General features: G+C 36.7%; 1 protein-coding gene across 2 annotated transcripts in view; it reads right to left on the reverse strand.

The window, feature by feature from the left end:
* Positions 1–14,908, reverse strand: part of EXOC6 (exocyst complex component 6) — a 181,550-nt gene extending 166,642 nt beyond the window's left edge. Inside the window, exons 1-4 of one of the 2 annotated variants that reach the window (XM_008070359.1) lie at positions 14,725–14,908; positions 13,452–13,499; positions 13,276–13,366; positions 10,255–10,300 (exon numbers count right to left, since the gene is read on the reverse strand). In XM_008070359.1, coding sequence (XP_008068550.1) covers positions 10,255–10,300; positions 13,276–13,366; positions 13,452–13,499; positions 14,725–14,856 — 317 coding nt within the window. In that variant the 5' untranslated portion in view covers positions 14,857–14,908. Of the gene's footprint in view, positions 1–499; positions 584–10,254; positions 10,302–13,275; positions 13,367–13,451; positions 13,500–14,724 lie in introns of those variants that run through there. The other variant, XM_021718726.1, reaches the window with a different exon arrangement.
* Between the last annotated feature and the right edge of the window lie 255 nt (positions 14,909–15,163).

Genomic DNA, 15,163 nt, shown 5'->3' on the forward strand with positions numbered 1-15,163 from the left:
CACTCACCTCAGCCTCCCAAAGGCGCGGAATTACAGGCTGAGCCACCGAGCCCGGCTCCTGATGTGATTCTAACTAGGTATGCCCCGAAAGTATTCTCTCTACAATAGGTACAGTTTCTGAAAATTCATGGCAATGTCTATAATGTATTTGAAATCATAAGTGATGCATGCTAAATGAAAGCATTACGAGTAGTTTTCACAACATACCACAGACACAATCAACAGACTCCACGGCACAAGTGCTCCTCTGTCCATGCTGCTCATCTCTCACCTTCCACCCTGATGCTCCCATGAGACACCAGGAGAGGCATGAGACATCACAAGACTCACCTAAGCACCCACATTAGCACAACTCAGAAATGTGGCGAGTTAATGCCAAAGGGATGAGCTCTTAACCAAAGAGATAAATTCTCCTTTCCTCTTCCTGGTTGGAATTTACAATAACATGCAACCCTCCCAAAGCTTATCAGTACAAGCAGTGATTAACTCAGTAACTCACCATCATATTTGTTCTCCCAAGTTCCCTGCCGCATTCCCTTTTCTTCAAACTAGGATTGAGGGAACTTCCCTAGGACTATGTACCCTAAAAAAGTAGTGACACATAAGATTCTACCTCTGGCTCAGCTCTGTGGAAAAATCCAGGTTCAGATACACAGACAGTTTATAATTTTAGACAGAAAGCAGAAGTTCGAGACCATACCCTGGATTCTTTCTAAAATTTAGTCACAAATCTCCTAAAGTTTATGTTTCTAATAAAAGCAAGCAAAAACTGCATCATAACAGATTATTTCCCTTTAGGTACACGTGATGCTGCTTTTCCATCTTTGTTTTTGTTCTGAGTTGGGATCTCACTCTGTCACCAAGGCTGGAGTGCAGTGGCACCATCACGGCTCACTGCAGCCTCAAGCTCCTGGGCTCAGGCGATCCTTCTGCCTCAGTTGCCAAAGTAGCTGGGACTACAGGCGTACACTACCACCCTCTGCTAGTTTATTTATTTATTTGTAGAGACAAGTCCTAGCTATATTGCCTAGGCTGGTCGCGAACTCCTGGGCTCAGGCAATCCTCTTGCTTCAGCCTCTCAATGTGCTGGGATTATAGACATGAGCATCATGCTGTTCCAGCAAAATTATAACAGTAATCCATAACCACGGGAAAAAGGTAAAAATTATAAGGAAAAAAAAATCACCTATGGTCTGATGCTATCATATAGTAATTGTCTCACCAACATTTGGTCATATTTCCATCCAGTCATATATCTACATTTCCAGCTGTGTTTGCTCATATTCTATTTAACAATACATAATGGAATCTACCTTGTAAATTAAATTATTTAAAAACAAACTATTACTCTATTTGTAAATTTGTTATTACAATATAATGATGCCCTTACAGTTGGAATTTTAAGTCTCTGATTTTTGAATAACATTACAGTAAATATCCCTCTAAGTTAAACCTCTGACAAGATGTCCATTTTCAGAAATAGCGGACACTTCAGAAAATGTGTGTCATCACTAAATGGAGAACATGTGAGTGCTCTAATGGTTCTCTGGCCCACTGTTCTGAATTCACTTGCCTTCCATTGGGCATTTCCACCTCACCACAGAAGTACCATAGAAGTGGTTATCTCAGTCTCTACCATTCTTTTTAAAAATACAATGTCATGCTTACAAAAAAATTAAAGAAACATAAAGAAGCATGAAAATTTTCTATGAAACTGGAAAAAAAATAAGGCTCAACTATATGTTGTCCAAAAGAAATCCCTTCAAAAATAAAGACATGGCTCAGCCTGTAATCCCGTGCCTTTGGGAGGCTGAGGTGAGTGGATTGCCTGAGCCTGCAGATTCGAGACCCACCTGGGCAGCGAGACCTCATCTCTACAATAAATCAAAAAATCAGCTGGGCGTGGTAGCGTGCACCTGTAATTCCTGCTACTAGGAAGGCTGAGGCGGAAGGAACGCCGGAGCCCAGCAGGTCGAGGCTGCGGTGGCCGAGAGCGGTCACTGCACTCCAGTCTGGGCGACAGAGTGAGACTCCAACTCAAAAAAAAAAATAAATAAATAAATATAAAAATAAAGACAGAAAAATTAAAAGTAAAGGAATGGAGAAAGATAGGCCATGCTCATACTAATCAAAGAAAACTAGAGCAGCTAGACTAATCTCAGATAAAGCAGTTTTCAGAGCAAGGAACACTGTCAGGGAGTAACAGGAGCATTACATAATAATAAAACGGTCAATTCTACAAGAAGACATAACAATCCTTAATGTGAATATGACTAATACAGAGCATCAAAACAGGTGATGCAAATGGAAAGAACTGCAAAGAGAAACAGGCCAATCCACCACTATAGTTGAAGACCCCAGCATTCCACTAACAGTAACTGACAGATCCAGAAGGCAGAAATTTAATAAGGACATCATTAAACTGAACAGTACCATCAATAAACTGGATCTAATTGACATTTACAGAACACTTCATCCAACAACTATAGAATACACATTCTTCTCAAGCTCAGAAGGAACATTAAGGTAGACCACATTCTGGTCCTCAAAACATGTCATAACAAACTCTAAAAAACTGAAATCAGAAAGGGATTGGCAGTAGCAGTATACTGCTGGGATGGGGGAAAGGAGGACACAACATCAATAAGGGTACCTGATCTCAAACCAGACAAAGTGGAGACCAAAGGGAGACCTAAACTGTACCTGTATGATGGCCACTTGTATACCTAATCGTGAGTTGTACCCACACATCTTTAAAATAGAATGTTTTTTTAAAAAAACAGAAATCATACAAAGCTGATATCATACTTAATAATGAGAAACAAGATGCCCTCCCCCATGAGACTGAGAACAAGGCAAGGATGCTCCCTCTCACCATTACTATTCAACAGTATACTGGAAGTTGTAGCTAATGCAACAAAACAAGAAAATAGATATTCAGATTGGGAAGAAAAACAAAAGGCACCGTAAAAGACACAAAACGTTATCTATGTAAAAAATGCCAAACCGATCGACAAAAAAATTTCTGAAGCTAATATCTAATTATAGCATGGTTGCAGGATACAAGGTTAATATACAAAGTCAAATGCTTTCCTATATAAACTAGCAAAAAAAAAAAAAAGAACTGGAATTTGAAATTAAAAACACAACACTAAGCAGGGCTCGGTGGCTCAGCCTGTAATCCCACGCTTTGGGAGGCTGAGGTGAGTGGATTGCCTGAGCCCACGGGTTCGAGACCCGCCTGGGCAACTTGGCGAGACCTCATCTCTACAATAAATCAAAAAAATTAGCCAGGCGTGGTAGCGCGCACCTGTAGTTCCTGCTACTTGGAAGGCTGAGGCGGAAGGATCGCCAGAGCCAAGCAGGTCGAGGCTGCAGTGGCCGGGAGCGGCCACTGCACTCCAGTCTGGTTGACAGAGTGAGACTCCAACTCAAAAAAAAAAACACAACACTATCTGCATTAGCACCAAAACAATAGCACACTTAGTTATAAATCTAGCAATCTTATATATAAGATCTATATGAGACAAGTTACAAAACTCTATTGAAAGTAATTAAGGAAAATCTATATAAATAGAAAGATATTCCATGTTCATGAATAGGAAGACTCAATATTGTTAAGATATCAGTTCTTCCCTACTTGATTTGTAGATTTGACACAATCCCAATAAAAATCCAAGCAACTTACTTTGTGGATATTAACAATCTGATTCTAAAGTTTATATGGAAAGGCAAAAGACCCCAAATAACCACACAATACTGAAGAACAAATTCAAAGAACCAACACTAACAAAATTTAAGACTTAAAGTTGTATAAAGTTACAGTATTAAAGACAATATGGTGAAGGCAAAAGGATTGACAAATGGGTCAACGGAACAGAACAGACAGCTACACAAATATACTCAGCTGATCTTTGACAAAAAAGCAAAGAAAACTCAATGGAAAAAGGACAGCCTTCTCTAAATGTTGCTAGAACAACACAAGTTTTAATTGTGTGACCCTAGGTTTGGCAGTAAGTTTTTGGAAACAACCCCAGAGAACAATCTAAAGGGAAAAAAAGGTAAGCTGAACTTAATTAAAATTAAAACTTTCTACTCTGTAAAGACACTGTTAAGAAAATGAAAACAAACCACAGACTGGGAGGAAATATCGAAACACATTTGATAAAAGACTTGTACCTAAACTATACAAAGAACACTTAAAATTCAACATTAAGAAAACAAACCACCAAAATTAAAAGTTGGCAAAAGACCTAAACAGACACTTCGCCAAATAAGATGCTCAATATTATTTGACATTAGTGAATTATAAAACAACAATGAGGTACCCTTAGACATATTAGAGTGGCAAAGTCCAAAACACTGACAAGCTAAATTCTGGAGAGAATATGCAGCAAAAGAATCTCATTCATTCCAGTGAGGGTGCAAAACAGTACAAGCAATTTGGAAGACAGTTTGGTAGTTTCTTACAAAGCTGAACTTGGTCTTTTATTTGTTTTGTTGAGAGTTGGAGTCTCACTCCGCTGCCCAAGCTAGAGAGCAGTGGCACACTCACAGCCACCCCAGTGTTGACCTGCAGGGCTCCAGCAATCCTTCTGCTTCAGTCTTCCAAATAGCTGGAATTACAGGCGTACGCTATCATGCCCAGCTAAATTTTTATTTATTGCAGAGATGAGGTCTCGCCAAGTTGCCTGGGCTGGTCTCGAACCCGTAGGCTCAGGCAATCCATTCACCTCGGCCTTCCAAAGTGCTGGGATGACAGGCTGAGCCACCATGGCCAGCCAAAACTTAGTCTTACCATATGCTCCAACAATCAAATCTCCAGGTATTTACCCAAATTAACTGAAAATGTATGTCTACAAAACCTGCACACAAATGTTTACAGCTGCTTTATTCATAAATGCCATAACTTGGAACCAACCAAGATGTCTTTTTATAGGTGAATGGATAAACCATGGTTCAGCCATACAGTGCAATATTACTCAGTGAGATAAAAAGACATGGAGGAACCTTAAATGCATATTGCTAAATGAAAGAAGCCAGTCTGAACATACATATGCGTATAATTTCAGCTTTCTGACATTCTAGATAAGATAAAACTATATAAACAGTGCAAAGTCCAGTAACTGGCAGAAGTTTGTGGGGAGAGAAATGGGGAAAGAGATGGAGCACAGAAACTTCTTTAGGCAGTGAAACCTATTCTAGATGATACTGTAATAAATGCATGACATTATTTACTTATCAAAATCCTCAGAATTAAAAAACACAGAGTGAACTCTCCTGTAAACTATGAACTCTGATTAATAATTATGTGTCAATGTTGGTTCATCAGTTGTAACAAATGTACCACACTAATGCAAAATTTATAATAACAGAAATATGTGTGGAGGAGGGAGAGGAACGTATATGGAATCTCTGGATTTTCTGCTCAGTATTTCTGTAAAGCTAAAACTGCTCTAAAAAATAAAATCTATTAATTAAAAAAATATAAAAAATATAAGCAAAAGACTTGAATAGACACTTCACAAAAGAAAACGCAAAAATGGCCAAATAACAAGTGAAAAGGCAGTGGGAAAATGCAAATTGAGCAACAGTAAGGAACTATTTCACATTTACCAAAATGCCTCAACTAGAACAGACTGATTAAATACTATATGTCAAATGAAATTCTCATATATTTCTAACAGGAACATAAGTGGTACAACTAAAATAATCAACTATTTTAAAAACTATATTTTCAAAGCATATTTTTCAAACTATATTTTAAATAGAAAACTACTTAATGATTTCTTAGAAAGTGCAGCAAATATCTATGTTATAAACCCAGCAATTCCACTCCTATATAGCTATTAAAGGTAAATATAAACACATGCCTACAAAAAGATGTGCACCCTGATTTTTTGGCGGTCTTATTACATACTACTCCCAAAGAAACAACCTAAATACTCACCAACTGGGGAACAGATAAATTCTTAGAACTAAATACTACTCAGTGATGAAAAGAAACTATGTAACAACAGAAGAATGTCAAAAACATCATATAGAGTGAAGATGGTTCCATTTATATCAATTCTAAAAACATACAAAACTAACCTATGGGGACAGAAATCAGAAACTGGTTATTTCTAGAGCAGGGAGGAGAAACGGTTTGAAAAGAGGCATGATGGAACTTTGTGAGGGTAATAGAAGTATTCTGTATCTTGTTTTGGGTGGTAATGACTGTGAGTGAGTATGAGAGCTTTTGGAGTGGTAATAACTTTCAACATCTTGAGCTTAGTGGTTACACAGGTGTGTTTGCTTTTTAAAAATTCATGGGGTTGTAGCCTTGTAACTTGGGCATTTTTGTTTATATTACACTAAAATAAAGAGTCATCCTAAAAAACTACCCAGCAAAAAAAAAAAAAAAAGAGAAAAATTTAATAAAAACTTCACTAAAAATAAAGAAAATATTTTACAACACATTTAACAGAAAAGGGGCCAGTATCCAAAATATACAAAAATGTTAAGCCTATGCCAGACATGCTAATAGAGAAACAACCAAATGTAAAAGATTTAACAGGAATCAGAGAAATAAAACTCAATCTCAAGTTTTGAAATTCAGAGTCCTCTAAATATAAACCTAGTTTTTGAAAAAACAAAACAAGTGGCAATGACTAATGAAAACATTTTAAAACACTCTGCAAGTCCAACCAAATACACCAGTGGCCAGTTTGATTCTGCGGGCGACTAACTGGCAACCTCTGGTTGACCAGCAGGAATAACACCTGCCCATGTCCACTGTCTCATCACCCCTTATGAACACTTACTCTTAAAACAATGTGGCAGGGCACCACAAATCCAGGGAAAGGGAAGTAGGGTCCTATATTTCTAGGGAGACAGTAGACTGAATGCATACTTTCACCTTCACTTCTTATTCACCAATAAAATAAAACAGTAGAGGGATTTTTTTAAAGCACAAACCCAAAAAAGATGGAGAGAAAAGAAACAATAACAAGGAACAACAACAAAATAAACAACTTTAGAAGCTAGAAAGTCAACAGACAGGTGGTAAAGAACTCAGCAGACCCGAGAAAAATGAATCCAGAGCCAATAGAAGTAGAATACCCAAAAGGTTCAGAAATAGGCAGGAATCTCACTACATCTGCAAGTGAGAGTGAAAAAAGAACTAAAATAAGGAATAGCCGCACACCAAAGCACATCATCAGGAAATTACAGACCACAGAGGACAAAGGGAAGGATCTAAAAGAGAGAAAAGGCAGGTCACACTAAGGATGAGAAATCAGAATGACTTCAAACTTCTCAATGGCAATTCTGGAAGACAGCATGAGAGACAGAGGGGACAGAGAGAGAGAGAGAGAGAGAGAGAGAGAGAGGTTTTGTGTGTGTGTGTGTGTGTGTGTGTGTGTGTGTGTGTGTGTGTGTCAAATGAGCCACATCTTAGCTACTAAATACCATTACTCACTAAAATGAGCCAGAGTATCTCGGAGAATGGCTATTTCTAGGGCTGAGGGGAAAAAAAAAAGGACAATGAGAACCTGGAACATCTTATTGTATAATAAGCAAAAAAAGCACTCAAAGACAAATAAGGACACAGGAACTGGCTTGAGTAGTTTCCCTAACCAAATTTGAAACAGTTTGTGCATCAAAACAAATGATGACAACAATAAATTATGGTCCATTATTTTGTTTTATTTTGCTTAATTACTTTTTAAAAAATTGAAACAGGGTCTTGCTCTCTTGCATGGGCTGGAGTGCAGTGGCACAATCATAGCTCACTGCAGCCTCAACTCCTGGGCTCAAGCAAATCTCCTGCTTTAGCCTCCCGAGTAACTAGGACTACAGGTGCACACTGCCATACACAGCTAATTATTTTTATTTTTATTTTTTGTAAAGACAGGGTCTTGCTATACTGCCCAGGCTGGTCCCAAACTCCTGGCCTCAAGCGATTCTCCCACCTCAGCCTGACATACTTATTTTAAAACTCCATGAGTCCATAGCAATAATAAGGAAAAAAAAAGAAGAAATAAAAAGAAAAGGGGAATAAAAAGGAAAAGTTCTTCTTTATATAAAAAAGCTAGTTAATAAATGTTAAAGAAATAACATAAAAGAATTTTTAAAAATCACCATTGTGTAAAGCCAATATAACAAATGATTAAAGCAATAATTCTAAAACCATTGGGTGAGGAAAACAGGACTCAATATATCATTCTACAGGTTACTTCTTTTTTTTTTTTTTTTGAGTTGGAGTCTCACTCTGTCACCCAGACTGGAGTGCAGTGGCCGCTCCCGGCCACCACAGCCTCGACCTGCTGGGCTCCGGCGATCCTTCCGCCTCAGCCTTCCAAGTAACCGGAACTACAGGCGCGAGCTACCACGCCTGGCTGAATTTTTATTTATTGTAGAGATGAGGTCTTGCCAAGTTGCCCAGGCAGGTCTCAAACCCGCAGGATCAGGCAATCCACTCACCTCAGCCTCCCAAAGCGCAGGATTACAGGCTGAGCCACCGAGCCCGGCTGCATAGGTTACTTCCTAATTACAAAGAGGAAAACATATTTTTCAAGAGATATCTACCTGGTGGTCATTTCCCTAACCAAATGAACAAAGGTAGCATAACTTAGAGGCAACCTGACAGTACAAGGCTTCTGATGTCATATGATGTGGGGACACAATAAAATGATATATGTCATATTCTTGCCAAAACCTTTCAACTTGAATGCACACATGAGGAAACAATTAGACAAATCCAAATCCCCTGGTCTACGAGGGATCTGATCTGGGCTCTTTCATAAAGAAAAGCAGGACTGCTCTAGATTGAAAGGGGCAACAGAACGTGGGCCAGTCAAAATTCTCAGGGAGGACAAGAGGCCTTAGACATTGGGACATAACAGGGAAAATTAGAATACAAATATTAAATTATGTTACTGAAAAACAGATAATGCCCCCCTTTGGGAAATAGGTATGGCAATAATAAAAGTTAGTTACTTAAAGACATAAATGTAAATGCCAAAATAATCAGTTAAGAGAGAAAAAAGTTTTTGCCCCTTTGCAGAAGGCATTGTGAATGGGAAGTAGGGAAGATGATGCCTGTAACTGTGTTTTTTGCGTCAACACAGAGAACTATTATTTGAATCTTTAAAACAGGAGAACGGGCCAGGTGCGGTGGCTCAAGCCTGTGATCCCAGCACTTTGGGAGACCGAGGCATGGGGAACGCCTGAGTCCAGGAGTTCGAGACCAGACTGGGCAACTTGGCAAGACCTCGTCTCCACAATTAATCCAAAAATGAGTCAGGCGTGATAGCGCATTCCTGTAGTTCCAGCTACTTGGAAGACTGAAGTGGAAGGATCACCTGAGCCCATCAGATCGACGCTGGGGTGGCCGTGAGTGTGTCACTGTACTCCAGCCTGGACAACAGAGTGAGACTCTGACTCAAAAAAATAAAATACAAAAATAGGAGAATGTATAACACTGATTTTTAAAAGAGGCTACATTAATAATATATACATGAAAGGAAATAAGACTTTCAGAATAGCTTTGGGTTTGTTTATCAATAAGGAAAAAATTAATAACGAATAAATCATACTAACTGATAAGTCCTAACGAAATTCCATGTGTGGCACTAAGAAGCAATATATACACACTTCTTTTACTATAGATTGCATATAATGTGTTCTAATAATGAAGTTGTTATTAATAAGCCAAGAAGAAATCATTCTTTCTCTATTCCAAATGTGTCTCATTTATTCTGGTTTTCCATGATACTTTAAAATTATTCATCTTTAAAACATTTTAAACACCATTATATCTAATGCTCCTATGGCAATCAATAAACAATTTCAAATTACCTTATTTTTCCTTTGTCATGTACTCATTTGCATTATAAAACAGAATGTGAACTATGCTAGCCCAGATTGTCAAAATATAACTGCCTACACTTTGTTTTCCCTCCACAATAAGCACTGAGCCCTTGACTGTATGCAATATTAATATGTTGGTAAGTTAATCAACATTTTTTCATTTCTGTTCAGGTGTCTATTTGTCCTTGATCAATATTATCAATCCTTGATATTATTTACAAAGGGCAAAGATTAATTAATAAATCACTAAGATTTGCTTTACTGGATGATCCTGATGAGGTTAGGAAAAGGAAGAATGCAAAATTCACTAATCACTATAATTTACAATAAATTTATCTGTGCTTTTAACAATAGAAAAAAGACCTCTCATTTAAAATAACAGGAAAGAAACCAACTCACCTTTTTGCACTCATCTGTTCTTTTAGTTTACTGTACATTTCCAGCACTGCATTAAAAAACATAACATTTTAGCTTTTAAATGAAAAAATATTTTTAGAAATGAAAATAAAGCAGGGGATGAATATTTTACAAATTCATTAGTCTTGTGTACTTTGAGTTAGGTGAATAGTTTTCCAATAAAATGTTTATTCTTCAATTAAATGAAAACATTTTAATTTCCATATATTGAATATATATTAATATATTATATTGAATGTAGAACACTTGCATGTGCTGACAATTATAACTGAGACATTAACCCACTAACAATTACTCTATTCAGAAATTACTAATATTTCTTCCCTGAAGTAGACTTGGAACTTTGGACTTAGTTACATGAGAGACAAAGCCGAATGACAATGAGATTCATTAATTTTGACTCAACATACCAAATAAAACAACAAAACTGTGCTATAACTTATGTAAACAAAAATTTACACCAAATCCACAAAGAAAGAAAAACTTCAAAAACTTATAGCAGAGAGTGAATTATAATACAGCCAGAAATAAACATCCTTCCTATAGAAGGCCCAGAGATGCAATTATTCAATAAAATTGTCATATGCTTCAGCAAGATAATACACTATCACCAAGCAGATTTTAAACTCTGTAGATTACCATTTAACATTAGTAGAATTGGTTCATCAAACAAACTCATATTTCCCTAGACCACAGAAATAGACATTTTTTTCCAGATTTTTCTACAGTCTCCTCCTACGGGCCTCCTTTTTATAAAAGACATTGTTTACTTGTCCGAAAACCAGAAAAATTACAATGGTGGCCATAGAGAACTAGTCCTAACTCTGCAGCCTCAAAGGACCCAATGTATCTCTCTATCATAGCCCCTATATTGCAATGTAATATTTTTCACATTTTCCAACCAAAGCATTACAGCGAACACATAAACTGGAACAGAGCCTGCTGCTAAAAGTTTCTTTGAAATCTCCTGTGTATCTCAACAATTCATGTAAATTTCATATCGACCTCATCTTATTTTCATATTGTTTTCATATAAAAATATTGTTTTCCTCAAAAACAATTAAGAAAAACACCGAGAAAATGCATTGTTTATGCTCTGACTTTTTATACCCCTCATATTCTTCCTAATCCAAGGAGGAGTTAGGCAATTGGACTGCAGTTGATGACTTATTGTCTTTATCCACATAAGATTGTAGAGCTCTTTAAAAGCTGTGACTAGCCGGGCCCAGTGGTTCAAGCCTGTAATCCCAGCACTTGAAGGGAGGTTGAAGAGAGGATTGCCTGAGCCCAGGGATTTGCGACCAGTCTGGGCAACTTGGTGAGATCTCATCTGTATAATACATAAAAAAATTAGCCAGGCATGGTAGCGTGTGCCTGTAGTTCTGGCTACTTGGAAGGTTGAGGCGGAAGGATCACCTGAGCTGATGCCAGAGTGGCTGTGAACGTACCACTGCACTCCAGTCTGGGCAACAGAATGAGACTCCGATTCAAAAAAATAAACAAAAATAAAGTAAAAGCTGTGACTATGTCATTTCCAACTTTATAGTTTCAATGCCTACCATAATGCCTGACACACACACAAAATGTATGAGTAGATAATCAGAAAGATGGATAGAGGAAAGTAGGTAGCTCTGGATGCACCTATCAGAAAGAAATACAATATTTGTAAGAATTCAGAGTGGCCGTCCAGTCTTGAAAGCACAGACAATAGCAGTCACTACTTCATTTGATTTTTCTATTTCAAATAGCCCACTAGTGGAATAAACTGAATTCAGCTCTTGCTCATTCCATCAGTACCCAATTTTTTAGGCTTATTATCAGACAGGGCCAAAGTGTTCAAACCTAGAGGCTCTCTTTATGGTTATTACAAAGTAACTGATGGTGGCCAAGAGGTATAAACACAACTATAAGGAAGTACTGGGTTTCTCACCCTGAAACTTAATATAATAAGCAAACTTTACTCAAAGCTATTGTGTAAATACCTTTGGTCCATCAGTAATTAAACTGAGTAGAATGTCATTGATTCTAAAAAAAAAAAAAAAGAAAACTATTTTCACAAGTCAGAAAGCAATAATATAATTTTTGTGGCCAATAAAATCAGTAAAATCTGCTGACAGTTTTAACAACATAATGTGTAGTCTAAGCTAAATTTACATTATATAAACATTCAAAATATCTCCTTCTATTCCCTCCTGAATATGGAGGTTTAGGCTCCTTCATAAAAATCAAATCAAATCAAATAAAAAAGTTAAAGTCTCCTTCATAAAAATAAAATTAAATTAAATTTAAAAGTTAAAAAATGGGATAAAGAGATGGATTTAGCTTACTATATTAAGAAAAAAATGACATATACCTGTTTCCTTTTGTTTGAACAGAATGCATCCAACTTAAAATATATTAAATCCAGGTAAAGAAAATACTGGTTAGTTTCTTCAGAATTTATTTGACGTCCCAGTAATATTTAGCCCTAACAGAGAGACCAGAAACTCAGTGTTTCCAAAATATAGGGGGAAAGGCGAGAAAGGAGAAGACCTAGCACTTTTGATGTTTTCTTACCTTATCAGCAAAATGAGATTGTGAGCAAAGCAAAACCAACCTGTTAAGTGACAAACAAAAAACAATGGAAACTAGAGGTAAAAAATAGGCAAATTAGGCAAAGGTGAGAAAATGTAATCAAAAGACTCTCCCCATGGGAAAGTACTCCGAGGAAAAAGAAAAAAGGGGGGTGGGGCCAGGGGACAAAGGGCAAATGAGGCAGAGAGGAAATGGAAATGCAGAGGTTGTTCTAGGAAACTGAAGTGACACATAATCAAACAGGGCTTTATGACATGAGAAAACCATGAGAATTCAGGGAAGAGAGTGAACAGGAAAGATAAGCATGGTCTTTGTTGGGAGGTAATCACCAAATGATCTGTAATTCCCATAATAAAGAATGAATATATGCTATTATTAAATTATAATTTCATCAAGTTGAACGTTGTATCATACACAAGTTTAACTCACCTGGAAGGCATAACTGCAATTTTTCTACTACAGTTGTAATATTTCTCTGCTGAATTCTACATCGAATAATATCTTCTGTATGGAGTATCACCTTAGAAAAGAAAAAATGTTCATATTTTTAAACAGTTAAAGAGCATCCACATATTGAATACACAAAAAATGCATCATTTTCTCACCTCTTTTCCAGCATCTTGAAACCTTCGGTTGGTATCAGTAACCTGCACCTTAAAAATAATTTCACCTTAGTTAGACAAATATGCATAAAACTGCCCTGATGTAACTGCTCACCCTTGTAATCAGATCATGCTTCATGAGAAACTTAGAACAAAGAAATGCAAATTCAAATTAACTCTACAGCTTGAACTTGAACTTTTGATTGAAAAGGGCTTTTGTTAACTTCAATTACTTATGACAGTTCTTTTTAACAGATTCTGTGGCAAACTTCTCAAATTTACTCAGGATTTTTGAACTTTACTTGCTTCTCTAAGTCTGTCAAACAATTCAAATCACTGACCCAATTGACCACTGGTCCCCTTTTGATAACTTCAATGAGGTCTATGTGCCATTCATTGTCTGTAGAAAATGGTGATTGCATTTTATGGTAATTAAACATTCATACTTTGCTGAATGCAAACACTGGGTGGTTGATTAACATCAAACACAGAAATTTCAATCCACAGCAACATTTTAATGCTGCAGGTGCAGGCAAAGCTCAACCTCAAATTTTCCCACATATTAAGTGACTCATTAGGTCATCATAGTAAGGAAGCACATTCTGGTTTATTAAAAATCTCATTAATTTCTGAACAAAGATGCTCAGTGACCTCATTGATGCTGTAGTTAGTCTCTTGTTATCTGAATATCCTTTATACAATGGTTTTCTAATCATAACCTTTGGTGAACCAGGGTCATTTTGTCTGCTAAATGCTCTAAACGTAAAGAAAGATAAATGGGACAATTCTTATAATTAAATATTTTATATCCTGACTGAGCAAATCCAGGTCTCATTTAATAAATAACATTTTTAGTGTATGGCAGAAAATGTGAACCAACTTTCTTGAAAAAAATTACATGCTGCTGCTAAACTTTTTAATAAGTTTTAATATTATTAAATAATTTTGAGAACATGATCATTTACAGTAAGTCTTAAAAACATTTTTAGAGGATAACTTTTTAATCACTAGTATACTAACAGTCATTTTAAAAATTCTGAAGCTGCAAATAGGGTCTTTCATTGCATGCATGGAAAGAAATCCTGTTAAGTCAGTGCGTTACTTGCTTCAGAAAAAAAGAGATTACTCCTGTCATTAGCATGACAACTGTGTTAATAGGGCATAAAGAGCATTCCCAAATACATATACCAATTCACATCTTGAAAGCAGCATGTTTAACAATGATGTGCATACATGTACTACTACTTGAGTCATTTAATGAGAACATATTTCTTACCTTCAGTTTTTCTGCATCAGTCCTTACTTTAAGGAGTTCTGTAATAGCATCTACAAAACCCTGATGATGAAAATTACACATCTTTTCAATCTCCTTGTCATGATTACGAATACAAGCATCCAGCTTTTCCATAAACTTCTTGTGTGCATTTGGTTGGTCATCATACACAGACCTGAATGTATAAGAAAGCTAAAGTTAACTTTCCAGTTCACCAAAAGCTATTCTCTACTAAGCCTGATCTTTGCAACAGCTGATCTTAAAATTAAGTCTCCGAAAAATAAACTGGTGATGATATTGCCTCGAGTAGAAGTAATTTGGGTGGAAACATTTACAGTGATTTATTTTTTAACATGTTAATGTTAAAAGAGTCACAAGTCCTCCAGCTATATCACCACATATCTGGAAACAAATGTCAAGGCTCATGAGATGTGGGCCTAAT

The sequence above is a fragment of the Carlito syrichta genome, unplaced genomic scaffold (assembly GCF_000164805.1).
Source record: "Carlito syrichta isolate Samal-C Ts95f unplaced genomic scaffold, Tarsius_syrichta-2.0.1 Scaffold313373, whole genome shotgun sequence".
In the NCBI taxonomy this organism is placed as follows: Eukaryota; Metazoa; Chordata; class Mammalia; order Primates; family Tarsiidae; genus Carlito; species Carlito syrichta.